Source organism: Amphiura filiformis, chromosome 6 (assembly GCF_039555335.1).
Source record: "Amphiura filiformis chromosome 6, Afil_fr2py, whole genome shotgun sequence".
Lineage (NCBI taxonomy): Eukaryota > Metazoa > Echinodermata > Ophiuroidea > Amphilepidida > Amphiuridae > Amphiura > Amphiura filiformis.
In genome coordinates, this window is record NC_092633.1 from 25,291,843 (window position 1) to 25,309,451 (window position 17,609).

The 17,609-nt window shown below is 35.9% G+C and overlaps 2 protein-coding genes across 4 annotated transcripts in view; one reads left to right on the forward strand and one right to left on the reverse strand.

Annotated features, from left to right (window-relative positions):
- The window catches only part of LOC140155181 (thioredoxin domain-containing protein 3 homolog), a 42,156-nt gene extending 37,919 nt beyond the window's left edge, over window positions 1-4,237 (forward strand). For 2 of the 3 annotated variants that reach the window (XM_072177914.1, XM_072177916.1), the window contains 3 exons: window positions 1,978-2,046; window positions 2,698-2,766; window positions 3,454-4,237. In XM_072177914.1, coding sequence (XP_072034015.1) covers window positions 1,978-2,046; window positions 2,698-2,766; window positions 3,454-3,833 — 518 coding nt within the window. In that variant the 3' untranslated portion in view covers window positions 3,834-4,237. The remainder of the gene's footprint in view (window positions 1-1,977; window positions 2,047-2,697; window positions 2,767-3,453) is intronic. The other variant, XM_072177915.1, reaches the window with a different exon arrangement.
- Window positions 4,238-9,438: 5,201 nt separating this feature from the next.
- LOC140154433 (uncharacterized) overlaps window positions 9,439-17,609 on the reverse strand; it is a 79,271-nt gene continuing 71,100 nt past the window's right edge. The window contains 7 exon segments of the mRNA XM_072176999.1: window positions 9,439-10,830; window positions 11,623-12,194; window positions 12,196-12,995; window positions 13,921-14,040; window positions 15,010-15,159; window positions 16,127-16,255; window positions 16,930-16,991. Coding sequence (XP_072033100.1) covers window positions 10,583-10,830; window positions 11,623-12,194; window positions 12,196-12,995; window positions 13,921-14,040; window positions 15,010-15,159; window positions 16,127-16,255; window positions 16,930-16,991 — 2,081 coding nt within the window. The 3' untranslated portion in view covers window positions 9,439-10,582.

A 17,609-nucleotide genomic window follows, 5' to 3' on the forward strand; every position in this document is an offset into this window, starting at 1 on the left:
CATTCGTTAAGGGGAAGTATAAATCTAAAGCTTGCATTTTGCCACATATGTCGCACTAGCTAATTTTTGCAAGCAGCATGGTGGAACAACTTGATCATATTATTCGTATTTTGCACACACCCCACCCCATTTTTGGTGTTCAAAAAAAATTGGCAGGAAAAACTTGTTTTTGGAACTTTTTCAAATATGTGTCATTTGTTCCAAATTGAAAGATATAGATGAATTCCTTTCATCATTTGCTTTCCAAAAGTTGTATACTTTAATCCATATATTTGTCTTTGTTACTTTAAAAAGTTCATAGTGAAAATGAAGTTTCCCAACAAACACAGTCCTGTGTGCACCCTTAAGTGATCTGATCAAGTCTCTTATCATGTATAGAAAACAAAACTATTTTATATTATTCATACCATTTCTTTTTAATTTTCAGTAATCATACATTTCTGGATCATGGACATTGGTTTTCATTGTGTTCTGCTCATAGGATGGGCATAACATTCACTTTCAGTATAGCAATTATCATGGGATATATTGCTATAGTTACATTCATCTTGGTGTTTGTTTCTTCCTTTCTAGTACCATCCATTTTCAGATGTACTTATTTAAAGCCATATTTCGTCTACATTATACCATTCCTGCAGGAATTCTAAATCGTTTGTTCTTTATCAAATTTGTGTGTTAAAGTATCATGATTGAACTGACTATTTAGATTAGTAAAGTTAGAAATATTGCAGTAGTCCAGCAAGAGCCTCCCCAAGCTTTCTACATAGGTGCCCATTTTACATGTTCATGAAGAACCGATTTTGAAATTTTATATTAGGATTGTATGTTAAAGTTACACAGTGACAGACAGCAGCAACATTTTGTCCTTCATGATGGAGTAATTCATTCGCCCTCATCAGATGGTTGGCTACAGTATTTTTACCTTTATTGATATCATGATTATGTAGAACAAATATCAATGTTTTAATGATTCATTGGTTGCTAGACCATCTGACTGGTAAGCAGGAGGTCCTGGATTGAAATCTTGGATGATCAGTTAAAATTGTTTCACCTAATATCATTTATGTTGAGAGTACAAATGCATGGCCAGGTGTAGTCACTTATTGGCTTGAACTGCATACTCTTGGTGTATTGTTATTCCATATATGTAGACACATTTTTTGCTAAAAGAAAGTAGCATTAGAGCTTTTTTCCTGTTTTGTCTCTTACTTGTACTATGCTGTACCCACACTATAATAGTTATTCCATGTCATAATCTTCCTCAAGTTAGTAATGTAACATCACAATGTAATCTATTTACTGCTAAATTTGTGTATGCATAGCCTGCCTCTCAAAAAATTGGGGCTGCCATGGTAGCCCCTGCCTGCTTATGTATTTTATTAGCCTACACTGGCTATCCAGGCTTGTGCTTTTTTTAGTATGAGCTTGGAACGGTCCATGGATTTCCCATGGATTAGCATGTGTCCCTCACGGATGGACCAACATGCTGTTTCAATTGCATGGGTGTCCAGGGTTGCAAGTAAAGACTCACATTAAGGCAACTTATTTAAGTCACTCTTATGACCAATGATCAATTAACTTTGCAAAATATTCAAATTATAAGGGATGAAATCAAAACTCACGCGACGGTTGACCGCCGGTTCCGTATGGTTTCTATTCTAAACAATGGAAACCGGACGGAACCAAGTTTTGATTTCATTTCTAAGCAGGCAAGTAAACCACAGTAACTGGTCTAATCTATGCTAATGGGCAAGTTGATAAAAGATGTCAAGTGTGAGTCCTGATATTGTATGTGCTGGACATTTCCATGAAAGTAACATAGTCTTCACTGACCTGAAGAATCCAATCATTTATCATTGGTGATACTATTCTCCATTAAGGCTCAAATAACTATTTTAACAGAATGTCGCAGAGGGTTGTTGAATTGGCATGGTGAATTGTTTAAATATGTGTTATGATTTTCTTCTTCATTTTCAGCTAAGGAAGAGGGAGCTACAGAAGGAGAAGAGAAATCAGAAGAGAAGCCACAAGAAGGAGAAACTAAAGGTATAATAGTAAAGTTGATAATTAATAGATCTCAGAATATGAACATAATAAGGGATTCTGAGGTGTGGTTTCTCAGGAGCTGTCATGATTTCAGAGTTGTTGTTTTTGTATCTCCTCCCCGGTACAAAAGTATAGAAAAGAGCAGATTTTCAGGATTTATAACCACCTTTCAGGCTATTTATTGTTGATGTAATTACATCCCTGGGTAGCAGTTGTTTCATACCGAATATTATGAGCTGCAGGTTTTATTAGTTTTTATTTAGGTTGACTATTTATGTATCATTTCATACAATTGCATTGCTTGGTTCAATAATCTGATCTCTGATGTGCCTGTGCCAAAAAAAAAATATATTCGGTCAAATTTGACAGGTTCTGTCATTTACAAATGAAATCATACATGGTGCCCAAATAAATTCCATTTGATTTGGGGGTTTTTGTCAGTGATACTGAAAGTTTGATGAGCATGTTTTGAATAATACAGCTGATTTGATTTGTACACCCCTCCACCGGTGTTCCAACTTGCTGGGTGTGATTTGACACTGTAGTGCTTTACATCAGTTTGGCATCACTGACTGTGAAATTGCAACAAACACAAACAAATGACAGTGTCTTATATTTACAAAAATATGGCCTTTTTTTGTTATTTTTCAGAAGGAGAGGCCGCAGCAGAGGGTGAAGCTGCAGAAAAGCCAGCTGAAGGTTCAGATGAACAGAAACAAGGTATATTCAATGTATGTGTGTATAAGTGGAACACAGCCCATGTACTGGTATGAAAACTGATGTACTGGATTGTCACCCATGGGGTAGCATATATTGTACCTCCAGTATTTCTACCCCCCCCCCCCCCCCAAGGTCAATTCAATGGGTATTTGCCTTCTTAGATAGTATGAGCTGAAAGGTTTGTGCTATTTGAGTCCTCTAAGATCTGGAGAAAGGCGCTTTATAAATCCAAAATTTATTATTATTATTATTTGTAAAATTGTGTTATACACAGAATGTAAATACAAAGTGGATGGGCACATATTGAGGACCAGTACTCCCCAAGTGAAATGTGAACATTCACTTTGCTCCTGTTGAAATCATTGTGACTCTAATTATATCTAATTGCTTGAATGTAGTTGAGAACAAATTTTTGTGCGAGAATGTGTTGGTATGTATGCACACGTGTTTGTTATAGGGTCTGGGTGTGGGGTGTACGTGTATATAGATAAAATGTTTATCGCTAGAAAGTTCTGTATTATTTTCTTGTTTATGAATTATGTCATTGAATCTATTACATAATATTTGAATCTATACTTTTGCTTCAAAGTGGTATGCAACATATACTTATATTACCTAGCAAACAGATTCAAACCAGAACCTTGTTTTTTCAACTAACAATGTTCATGTACCATTTACTCATTTCAGAAGAAACACCAGCTGAAGACAGTGCACCTGCAGAATCCAAACCAGAGGAGGAAGGAGAAGCAAAGGCAGATGATGCAAAGCCAGCAGATGGAGAGGAGACAAAGACAGAAGAACAGCAGGAGGAAGCAAAACCTGAGGGTGAAGAAACTAAAGCAGAAGAGCAAGAGGCTGCTAAACCAGAAGGTGGTGATGAGGCTAAACCAGAGGAACAGCAAGAGGCAAAAACAGAGGATGCCAAACCGGAAGAACAGCAAGAAGCCACACCAGAAGGGGAGGAAGCCAAAGCTGATGAAGGAGAAACTAAACCTGCAGAGGGAGAAGGGGAGGAAAAGAAGGAAGTAGATGGGGAGAAGAAGGAAGAAGCACCTGCTGAAGGATAAATTACTCTGTGACTGTTCTATAACAATGGGCTATTCAATTTAAAATCCACACTACCCTTGTGGAAGATTTAGCTAAAGTCTTCCACAGAGGGAATATGAGTTTTCATTAGAACAGATAATTGGGTAACTTCCATTTGAAATATTCACTCCAGTTGTGGAAGATATAAGTAAAGCCATAATATAGAGGGAGTATGGGTTTCGAAATGAGTAACCCTGACCAATTACATTTGAAAAACATACTCCATCTGTGGAAGATATTTCCAAAATCTTCCACAGGTGTAGTGTGGATTTCAACTGGAATAGCCCAATATGGTGCCAGGGTCTGTTCACAAAATTCATACATAGATTTCAATGTTTATTTGGGTGAGTATAGCAGATATGAAGGTTTACTTGTCAAGCAGTTTACACTTTTTAGATCAATCAGTCAACCTTAGGATCACAAGGTATATGTAGGATTTATATATGAGTTTTGTGAACATAACCCATCCCATCCCAGAATCCTATTATGGAAATTCACTTTAAAGTTATCATTGAAACACCCTAACTCTGGATTTATCTGGATAAGCTGACATGTAATGTCAAATTGGCAACAAATGCCGGGCAAGCTCACATCGCAAACACAAACTTGCATCAGATGAAATGCATGGAAATACAAACTTGCATCAAATGAAATGTATGACAAAAAGACAATTGAAAAGTTAAATGGTCCAAGCATGTAGATAGGCCGGTTCCTAACCTGTGTTTTCATACTTTGATCAATTACTAAATAGGCACGATTTGTTAGGCTTTTGCTACTACGCCAAAAAGAAAACCTTGAAGAGCCATATAGGTGACCTGTTTGTTACTAATTTTGCATTCAAAAGAAAGCAGATGACGCTTAGGACATGAATTAATTCTTGATACATCTGGTTATATGTCACAAGACATTAATAAACAATATTGATATTAATGTGTGATGTTATGACCTGCTTATATGGTGCTGATCAAAGTATAGAAACACTGCAGTCATCTATATGTGATCCTAGGTAAGTCAGTTTGTACCAAAATTCCTTTGCTCAAGGTAATAGATCTATGGGTTTCTAAATCACTTTATACCGAAATTCCTTGTGATAGGTGTACCGTAAAAACTCAATAGTTAGCATATGTGCTTACCATCAAGCATTTATAAAACATGCAAACATGAAGAGCCCCATCCACAAAAGTGTAAAGGGTTTTGAGCAACTCTGAACAAGTAAACCTGCAAATGTGTGTCTCAACCCCATTAGCTCAGTTGGTAAAATGCCGGACTTTGGTACAATTTCATGTTTTTAAAAGCTCTCGCTAGTAAGCACATATATGCTAACTATCAAGTTTTTACGGTTTTGCATAACAATAGATACAGCTATAGAGTTAATCCGTCTCCTTTGTTATTGCATTATGCAAATTGACTTCCAGAGGACAAACCTAGGATCTATATATTATAGGCTTGCTATCAGTTTCTTTATTAGTAAAAGTTTGCAAAATCAAGAAACTTATTACTTCAAAGATTATCTACACAGAAGATTGTTGATTCAATAACTGTGGTAAGAGTGAAGAGAGACAGTTGCATTCTTTTCCCTTCCCATATCAATATACGCTGGCGAAGTTACGTAATAAATCGGATTAACTACCAATTTTGATTATATCGCGCTGCACTACAAGCAGGTTGCACTCATCACTTGTGTATGTCTGTAATTATAGATTGAATACAATGCCGCTCCTTTCAAAGATACTAATCTTACAGGTGCGAGTGATCAGCACAATACGATTCAATGCAGAAGTACCGCGTGGATGTAGTAGTGCAGCACGATATAATCAAAAATTGTTTTCACATATTGCTATGGTAGTTAATCAGATTATTACGTAACTTCACCAGCGTATTGAGTTGATTTCTGATTTACTTTGGATACCTGAGGGCTTCAATTTGGGAAGACTAGATTTACATATGATGCCTAATGTAAAACTCATAGAATTATTTATTACTTGTACTCCGTCCATATTAAATTTGTGTGTGAAAGTAATCACAACAGGAAAAACACAAAATCCATCCATTTCCACTTATTTTATTTTTCGAATTCAATACAGCAATATAGAAGATATTCTTGTGTATTATGTATATAATAATAAGACAATGCTGTTAACTTATAGTCTAACTGACATAGTTATATTATTCTGTAAATATTTTATTGACTTCCGTCCAATATTTTATGTTGTATAAAATAAAATGTGCATACGATATTGAATGACTCACTGGTGAGTTACTGTGTCTCTGTTTACTTGCAACTTGACATGCAACCTTTTGAAATGCAAGTCCCTCCATTCTCAGGGAGGGAGGGATGGGCTCAGCCTATCCGCTATCTTGCATGGATCCACTCTCTTGCTACCAAAATGAGGATCTTCCTGCAAAATGCAAAAAGTGCATTTTTGTTTTTCATATTTTTTAGCAACGCAGCTTAAGGCTTATGTGGTAACTAAAGCATGCATTTGAAAGGCGTACACACACACAACACACTTTGTGGGTAGAACCTCCATTTGAGATGACCATGCAGGGTTTATTCAAGCAAAATGAGGAACATGTCTCTTAATTTTGTATTGAGAACTTTAAAAGCTGATTTACCATTCAGTGAATAGATTCATCAGGTTTGTGGGATTGGTAATTTTTGCTTGTCAAAACCTGTAAGTTTTTACTTAATATTTCGTTCATCTCATCGGAAGACTTGATCAGATGTGACCATCTGATCCACTTTCCCAGGAAGCTGAGAAGTTCGGGAACTGATGGAGATCAGAAAGAGGAGGACAAAGACCATGAATAGAGAGGAAGGCACTTATTTCCTATTTTGTAAGTCATGTATATGACCCACTCTTAAAAAAGATTGGAAAAGAGACTACACACAACCTGGATCAGATGCTCGCATCTGATGAATTCATCCGATGAGATGGACAAAATATTAAGTAAAAACTTACCATTGTTTTAAATACCCAATGATTAATTAAACTACACACATGAATTACAAGTGTTGAGCTATAAACTGACTTTCTAAAGTCACATTGGTTCTGTTACCTGAGCATTACTGAATGTCAATGCCATTTTTAAAAATGTCAATAAATATTTATTCATAGTATATAATGAATGTGCAAAAGATGGACACTCTTGGAAAAGTACATTTTTGTTTGCAAACATATCAACATTTACTTTTCCAAGAGTGTCCATCTTTTGCACATTCATCATACACTACTATGAATAAATAAAAGAGCAGACTTAATTATTGACATTTTTCAAAAATGACATTGACATTGTAAATTCATTCCATTCAGTAATACTGAGGTAACAGAACACTTGCACTACCAAGTACTGAACTCCCATGACACTGAAAAAAACTTTGGTCAGCACCATGAGAACATACAAGAAAGAATGAAAATCAGGATTGTCAGTTTCTGATCTTTAATTTTTTTTAGTAGTGTACAATAACTGACCATCAAAGGAAATATCCACAGAAATATGGTCTGATTGGAGAAATACAAATGTAGCCAACAATAAAGAAATTGTGTGATGCAGTACCCTTGATGACTGAATAATGGGCCTGTGACTGCATAACATGAAAATAATGGGAGGCCCAGCCAAGCTCATTGTTTTAACATTTATCCCGTCTTGAGGGTCCATTATTCATATCGTGATAAAAGGATACAGCAAATATATTCTTTGAACATTTTTCTTTTTGTAATAAATGTAATTCAAATTTTCGTGTAATATTTTGGGATGAATGAGAATACATTTGGACCATTATAATGTATATTCTGTCAGTCCCTCCATATTTAACAATGCAATAAGCAGGGCTATGTTGATCATCTCCATATAAATCTTATTCTATTACCTCCACGACCCATTATTCAAAATCGCGCACTGTGATTGGTTGAAACGTGTCACGTGAGAGCCAGTTATTCTGCAATAATGGGTCGAGCGCCGTAACACATTCTACGCACAGCATCACGCTTGGTTACGCGTGCAATATTTCCGCGATACGCTGTCACTTACGCGTCGCCGCTCCACCTTGAAGTAAACAACTTAAAATATTTGTGCCAAAAATGATATTTTCTCTTTAAATCGCAGTATTTTCTGGTAATAGAATAGAAATAAAGGTTGCAGCATTATCCTTTACACGCAAATAATGTGTCCTCGGCAGTAAAAACATTTAAATAATGGGTTCGGCTGCGCCTCACCCATTATTTACGTTTTTACTGCCTCGGACACATTATTTGGGTGTAAAGGATAAAGCATTACCCTTTATTTCTTAAATAACGGTTTCAAAATCATAATCCCTGTATTTGCAAAAATGCCCTGCAATTTTTTTCAAAAGGATTTGATATATTGCTTGTTGCATGTTGACAGTAAAGTGAAACAATCTGGTACAGAGCAGTTGCAGTAATGGAACTCTTGTACAGTTTGGTACGGTTTAACATTAAGTTGTATAGATCATGTGCAAAGGCAATTATCTACCGTAAAAATGCAATAGTTGGCATATGTGCTTACTATCAAGCGCTTTTAAAACATGCAAACATGAAGAGCCCCATCCACAAAAGTGTAAAGGGTTTTTGAGCAAATCATCGATACACATAGTTCTATACGAACAAGTAAACCTGCAAATGTGTGTCTCAACCCAATTAGCTAAGTTGGTAAACTGCCAGACTTTGGTACAATTTCACATTTTCAAAAGCGCTCGATAGTAAGCACATATGCTTACTATCGAGTTTTTACGGTTAACTTGAGACTTCATCAAGCAAAATTCTAATTTATGATTATTGGTGTTTATAGATGGGATATAAATATTGTCATGAACACCACATTAATATATTGAATTACACTTGCAATGCCACTACTAATTAAGCTGCATAATATATTGCAATCATATTATTTACACATCAAATTCTAGCCTTATTGAAAAATATAATCTAAAAATCCAGGCATATATATATATATATATATACCCATTTCACTATGTACAACTATTTAGCATGAAAATGTTTTTACATTTAACAATATGTATAAAAATTGTAATCAAATGCGATACAAAAATAATGCACCTTCTTGCTGAAGTTGTAAAATATAATATAGACTATATTTTTTGTTATAATAATTGAAATAACATACGTTTAAAGAAAACCAAGCACAAACATGCCAACAGCTTTAAATTTGACTTGGCTGATTTTACGGTTTGATTCTGCAAATATATGTGATATAATCAAGAGGAATAAGTCAAAATCAACAATCTTCAATGTTGATTTTTGTTCATTATTGACTTTCAAGTTTGGAAGTGATAGCATGTTCCAAACCACATTGAAATTGGACTCCCGGTTACAAAGTTGTGAGTGATTCTCCAATTCTAACCCTCTCCACACAGGTTGTCAACTGCAGACGACAAGTTTCTCATTTTCTTTAAAAATTCAAACAATTTCAGAATTTTACATTTTTATGAACATATTTGGAATCAGTGTGAAAAATGCATTAAAATAAGTACAAACAAGCCTAGTATTGGTTCAGTGGTTCTTGAGAAAGCTCTTGATATTTTGGGAAAATCTCTCAAAACTAGCATGCAGAGCATTAAAAACAGTAAAAACATATACGAATGTATCACCTGTTTTTATTAATTTAAAATCAATATTAGCGACATAGACTCATTCCTCTTGACCGTGTCACTGTGCAGGACAACATCAAAAAGTTCCACAGATTTTGAAATCTAGCTAGGTTTTGTCAACCAAAAAATAAGAATTAAAACAAAAACCTGCAGCACATTTATAAGATATTCAAGAATCACCATTTCATGAAATTCTGACTAAAGATTGATTTGAGGAGTCCTACATGCAAATGATGCAACCATATTGCTGAATAATTGTCTGCATGCATACAGTGGCAAATAACTTTCACCTGCAAGTTTACATACAAATCCTGTAAAAAGATAAGTAATTGGTGAAGTGAGATGTTGAGATGCCATGGTTATACAACACTGGTAATACATAAACAGAGTGATCCAAATTGTTTCTTAGGTTTATGACAAACTTAGCAGTATACTCGGGGAAGTATATATAGCTGTAAGTTTACTTCCTCTTTGCTGTAAAAATTAGAAATACATAAACCGAAATGGCCTTTACCATACCATACAATACATATCATACTAGGGAGCATAGCATTTTCTGTGATGTAACTTAAGTCGCAGTACATAGCATCAAATCACAAGCAGTTGACATGAAGGCAACTTTGTCGCTTGCCACAACTGAATGCTGGCAGTGACTGTGCAAACCCTAGCAGCGTTTGATCACCAGTGATTTTTTAATTGCACTCTGCGGCTACTATGTATGATATGGCCTTAAGAGTCGAAAAAGTCCGTTCATACTATGCCGCAATTGCTTTGCGATGCGATGTGTTACCGCACTGTATCATACTGCAAAAGGTCATTTTAACTTGGAAATGTGATGAGATGCGTTGAGCAGCGGCAAAAAGTAATCAATATATCGACAACGCACTGCACCACAGAACAATTGCGGCGTATTATGAACGGATCTAAAGAGCTTTACAGTACACATAATTTTTTTTCTCTGACAACTCAAAACTATATCAAATCAAGAAAAGAAAATGTTATTATTCATGATTTGTTTTTAAAGCTAGTGCACATGGGTTTGTGACACAAACATTTTTTGGCCATATCAGCTGATTTGGTAAAGCTTGACTTAATAACCATTCATGTACCCTTGCACTCCTCATTCATTCTCTTCATTGCTTCATGCTTATCCAATATATATTGAAATGCAAACAGGAACTGATACACGCTGAATCCAAACTGTCCTTTGTCCAGGAATTCTGGTAGATAGTCCTCCATGAATTTCAACTGAGGGTAGGCCTGGACCATCTCATCAGGCTCACCATGAAGAACAAAGAGTATCAGGGTGGTCAATAAGTCATCTCCACAAAGCAGTCTTCTCTTGCCACCTGCAGGTAAAAATGTAATATATGAAATATTTGTAACATTAATATCCTGCGCAAGTATGATGAGTAGGTTATGAGCAGTTTCAAAGAGCTGGATTGATAATAGGGAGATTTAGCCACACGTTTTGTATGTGTACATGTAGTGGATTCCTAACTTAACATGATTAACTTGTAAAATAACAGTGGTATGCATTTCATAGGAGCTCTGAAATACTGTAAAACCTCATCTACAAGCATATAGAGTGCTTTTGATGAAAGCTAAATTAATCCAGACACCATCCATCGACAAAATTATAATATTATGGAGTTTGAGCAAATTAATTACCGAAACAAGCATATACAAACAACTACTATTGTAAGACCAATCTATTGTATTGGCATATTTAAGGCTGTCTCGCATATAATTTAGCTTTCAGCAAAAACACTCTATATGCTTGTAGACATGGTTTTACGGTGTGTTAAGTTTTCCACAAGCAGTTAATCCTAATGTTAATCTGATGCTTAATTATAAAATAATTCAGCATCTGACTTTAAGGAATACTATACTTATATGAAGTAATACTTTTGTTCCTAAAATCCTTGTTCAATGGGCTCGTCCAGTTGAAATCCATACATCCTATTTGGAAGATGTGACCTTAATCTCGCAGAGTGCAGCTTTCAAATGGAGTTACCCATTCAGGTAACCCGATTTGAAATTCACACTCCCTGTGTGGAAAATTAAGGTCATGTCTACCACAGGGGGTGTATGGATTTGAACTGGAATAGCCCCATTGAATCATAACATGTTTTACTTACAGAAGATTAGTTGTGCTTGTTTCTCAGCAACATCATTAACTTCCTTCAAACACTTGCAAAGCCACTGGAATTTAGCAGTAGGTACAGACTCCTGCAGCACCACACGGAAACAATAGTACGCTGTGCGGAACCTCTCAAGAAACGCTGCAACATAAGGGTCACTACGACGTTTTGCAAGTTGATCTTCTGTAAGCTCTTCGCTAGTTGATTCCGTCGCTGGTGTAACCACAACAGATATATCGCATGTGTTAATGCTCTCATCATGTTTATGCCTACTATTGTTAGTGTTTTCTGTTGAGTTTCTTTGTGAACTGGGGGGACTTTCACAACAAATACCTGAATCAGCTACCGTTGTTGCATCCGACACCCTCTGAGCTGGAATGTCTATTGGAATTGATGTCGGCCCAATAATGCTTGACATGTGTACTTCAGCTTCCAACATGGAAGGTAGCGAAGCAGCTGTATCTTCCTGAACTTTTGGTCTTTCTGGTGCTGTGAAAGATTTGGATCTTGCAGGTGGCATGACCCACATAGTTCCAACTACCTTTGTGCGTCTTCTCGCATCCCATGTTTCACTGCCATGTTTTTTCCCCTTTTCTCCTGCGTACAATGGATGGGGATGGTTCAGATCTTATGCTCGATTCAAAGTCAGATTTGTCCTCTTTGTCATAGTTCATAATTCGGAGCTGCTCAAATTTATCCAAGCTCGCTTTTACCTGCTCAGAAAGTTCTTGCTTATCTGCATCAGTTTTAATCGTATGTGGATTATGATTGATCATATCTGACAGTATATCAACAGTAGTTATATGTTGCTGAGTTTCTGTGTTTGATTCATCGCAATTTGAACTTTCTTCTGCAGATTTGGAATCTGACAGTATATCAACAGTAGTTATATGTTGCTGAGTTTCTGAGTTTGATTCTTCACAATTTGAGCTTTTTTCTGTAGATTTGGAATCTGACAGTATATCAACAGTAGCTATATGTTGCTGAGTTTCTGTGTTTGATTCTTTGCAATTTGAACTTTCTTCTGCAGATTTGGAATCTGACAGTATATCAACAGTAGCTATATGTTGCTGAGTTTCTGAGTTTGATTCTTTGTAATTTAAGCTTTCTTCTGCAGATTTGGAATCTGAACAATCAGCTGTGCATTCTATGCTTCCTACAGATTCACCATCACCTGCTGAAAGATTCTGATCATCATCATAACTGTTTCTATGGGAACCTGGTTCATCTGGTGCAAATCCTTGCGTGAGACCATTTGGTGCAAATAGACCTAAGATGTTAAGGATCCACTCATCGTCCAAGCCAAGGTCTGTGATAGAGACTGAAGGTAGATAGGATCTCAGCTGCCTCATTTCAATCTTGTATGCTTCCTGGAATAATCAAAACAACAGACAAGTGTTTTTTTCATTTGTCGCATTTCTTACAATTTACAAAAAATAGGCAAATAAATTGTTGTGTTGTCTTGAAAATTTTGGACAGAGTAGGGTGCTCATGGTTTTTTTTTGGGGGGGTGCCCTCTTGATATACCAATTCAACCTGTAAACTGGCAATGAAAGGTCAATGTGTTTTTTAAACTGGTAAAAGAGGAAAACACATTGCTGGCTGTATTTTAAAAAAACGCAGTTCAAGGGTACATAATCAACGCCTAGACGTTAATCCACAAGCCTCAGCACACTTTACTTACTATTCAGGTTGGTTTCAACAACAAATCTGATTAAACATTTGATCAGATTTTGAGATTTTAGCCAAGGAACAGTGATTTATGTTGATTTTATGCTCAATTTCTTTTATAAAAACTCCTTTTATAAAAAAGTTGGTAACCTATGATTTTGCACAAATCTAGTTGATTGGGTAAGGGCAACACAACAATTTTCCCCTTAGTTTGGGCTCAATCTATATTTGCTGAACTTGTCAATGACAAGCCGGCTTTAGGTACAATCTGAATTGACAGCTAGCATACATTTTTCCACTTGTGTTCTTTGATAAACTATTTTGTGCTATTATTTTCTGCTCAGATATTGATTAATGGATTGATTATCTGCAATTTGACACAAAATAACTGACCCCAGGATCTGACAAATATTTTACATCTGAATGCAAAAGACACAAGTACATTTTGGTTTGATTTAATTATTTGTCATATGCTGACATTGCACTTGTCTTTCAAACTGCCACAATTCAATAACCATATTCCGCTTGATTTTAACAGAATCTTATAAAATATGAAAACTTCTTTTGCATAATTCTAGCAAACTTAATTATCACATTTATAAAAAAAGTAAGCATATGCTATACCTTGTAGACTTTCATGATGTCCGGGCTAATTTCTGGGAAGATGCACCTCTCGTAACAAGTCCATAATCTGGCTGAACAGTTGGATGGGACGCTAAAATCTCTCACCATCAAATGCACCATCTGAATATAGGAAGAAATCAACATTCAGATTATTATGTGACATGATCAAGGGGAATGAGTCACATGTCTGCAATTTTCAATTAGAAGTTTTTTACATCATTTTCTGGCAGTTTATGAATCCTACATTTTAATGCAAACCCCATCAAAATTGGACATCTGGTTACCAAGTTATGAGCAATTTATCAATGGCTGAAAGCAATATAAAACAAAAGAATTTGAACACTGTTTTTGCCAATATCTCAAAAACAATATTAGCGACATCCGAGTCATTCTTCTTGATCATGTCACATAATGAGGATTTATTCTTGGCAGGTCTGAAAAAAATATTGAGAAATAAACAGTGACGGCTCCCGAATTTTTTTGGGGGGGGCATTAAGGGAAAAAGTAAATTTCAGGGGGCAAAATCAACCAATTTTGCGCAAAATTACTGGGAATTTTGGGTTTTTACAGGGGCAACAGGAGGGGGTCAAGGGTTCTGACGGGGGGCATTTTCCTCCATGCCCCCCTTGCGCCGCCACTGGAAATAAACTACTGAACAATAATTTTCAAGAGGAGCAACAATGCACTACACCCTTCCATCTTGCGCCGATCAAGGATGTCTAAAATAATGTTTACCAAAATGGCAAATTTTGTGTAGCTGTGCATGATAAGTATGAAATATGCCTACCAACCAAAGTCAATATTTTAATGCACAATAGTGGACATATCTGTATTTCTTATCACCATCGCAGAAATGAATTGACATTTTAACAGGGAACAGTGAACTATTGCGGTGCCCACCAATGGGAGACATAGTATTAAACACATTTCTAGTCCATTGCGCATATTAAGAAAATGGGGACCATCCACATTTGCAGGTTTAAATGCATGCAACAAATATCCCATGCAGGCCTATACCTCCCCCCCCCCCACAGATACCTACCCACACTGAGCACACTCACATTCATAAAAACAAATACATAGGCCTACCTTTGTGAAATGGTCGTTTGTTTCTTTCAGTAACATCTTTGTCATTCCTTGGAAGTGTGTGGCTGGTTTACGTTCCTTGATGCTAGCTCTTAGTGATCGCATTGCCTCTGTTTTGGGTTTTATTCGGTGTTCTCGCAGCAACTTACTGGTCTGGGGAAACAAGGTTTATAATACCACAATCACAATGAGATAGAGACATTGACATTTGTTTTATATGAGCAAGTTTTTAAAAAATTTTAAATGGTAACAGGTCAAAATTTCGGTAGTAAAATTGCCAATCGCCGACCTCATGATGACATTTGGCCAAAGTTGCAGTTTCATTTTCCAGTGGAAAAAACATAAAATTAACCAACCAATTTGTCCCCATTTTTATTTACGTGAAACATGTCAGGATATTTGTTTCATTAAATTCTTTTAGTTATTTGCTGAGTTGTCAGTAAATACCTACAGCTTGACTGGAATATAAATGCGAGATGCATGGTGCACTTTTCATTGTCACCCCATTGTCACCCAATGACCCCATATTATTTTTACAAACTCATGCTCCATCATCTAAAGACCCCATATGGCCTGTCACCTAAAGATTTTTTCTTCTTCTGGAATGGCAACTTCTATTCAGGACTGCTATCATGACTTATTTTTATTTCAAATATGTGCATTATAACATGGGACTATTTTGTCTATCACCAAAAGACCACATTTTTGTAAAAATCTTGTTCTCACCCATATTGTCTAAACCCCATTACAACTGGACCTCTTGTTACAAAGTTATGTGTGTATTCTCCAACTCAAAAAACATAAGAATGTATCACCTCACCTGTTTTTATCAATAACTCAAAATCAATATTAGCGACATTTGGGCTATTCCACTTAAAATCCACACTCCACCTGTGGAAGATTTTGGAAATATCTTCCACAGGGGGAGTATGAATTTCAAATGGAATGAACACATTAGCAACTGGTCTACTAAAAAGTTCAATAGCCTTTCTCAACACCTACATTTATAATATAGCATCAGTCAAAGGCATTAATTTTGCCCGCCTTAGGAGCAAACTCCCTGTCTAAAAACGGGCAGATGGGTAGCTAGCTAAGACACTGCATATGTGTCAGACCATACCTGATTTAATGAAAGTCCTCGTGCCCTATGATTCATCTTGGCATCTTCTATCTCCTCTACACAAGACCTTTGCAAGTAATGACAGAATTCTCGGTGAGGATCTCGCAGATGTTCTTCTCTCTCAAGAGCCTGCAAACATTAGATGGAAATGAAATTATTTTTCAAATCATAGAAATTGATCTCAGTTATTTAGTCAATGTCACATTTTTGAATTATAAGTAATAGCTACTTTATTGTGTGTAGTGTGTCCTCCAAGATGACCAAATTGACTGATATCACACAGGTATCATGACCATTGTGATCTCTGCACACTGGCATATACCAGGTTCCATATTCTACTTAATTAGCGCCCTCCTTATAGTTTGTCCAACTCGTAATAGTCACTCAGGATCGTGAGTCATTAGCAGTTGTTCTGTGGTTTTTTAATGCCTCTGACACATTTTTGGGGTGTAGGTGACACTGTTTCACCTTTTCTTTTATGTTGTTTGCTCTGCTGCTCTTTTTTCGACTCTTATTTATTGCTTGCACTTTCTATATTTCACTGTAATTATGTGTAAATAATATATAATTCACTTGCTTATCGGTTTTAGTGTCTGCATTTTATCCGTATCTTTATAAAGCACATTGAGGCATGCAAAAAGCACTATATAAACCCCTCATATTATTATTATCATTATTAAGATAATAGGAACCATTATGTGTGTATTTGTGACTATTCAATCGGTCCTAATTTAGAACATGACAGTGTTTTACCTTGGTTTCTTTTTTTAACTCAACAATTTACTGACAAATTAATTACTTGCCTCATTGACATGTGTCTGCAGTTGCTCCCACTCCTTGGGAAGACCTTCAAGTGGATCTAAAACTAAATACAAAATAACAAAATATAAAACTATATATTATTTTTTGAAGAAATCATTGCACATTTTGGAGGATTTATCATGTATTTTCACATACATGCCTTGGTAGGCATATTATTTGGGTAATTGTGACAGTCTACATGTGAAGTCAGAATAAGGAAAATAGAAAAAAGTGTGACTGTGCCAAATACTTGTTACCACTAATTGTCTATTATAATGGCTGATTTCATGCAGCCAACAATATTTTGATGATTAAACTAGATGATTTAGATGCCATAATACAAAGACTTTTTTGTTTTAATGCACTGAATTGCAATTACCACAAAAATAAAGACAATACACCATCAAAGCTGAGAGTAACTTTACAATAATGGTTGAGGTGAATAGCAATGCTGTGTGTAGATGGATTTTGATAATATTTTGACAAAATTGTCAAATAATGAGAAAACATACCATTTCAAAGCATCAAACCCCAAAGTACAAGATATTTTGCTATATAACTTGGTATTTGTGATTCTTTCATGCATCACCCAGGCCTGTTAGTGGTATATAACCACAAGTCTATATAAGACTTGCAAGGGTAAAAAACAAATGGAAAGTATTAGCATAATGATCATGAAGCA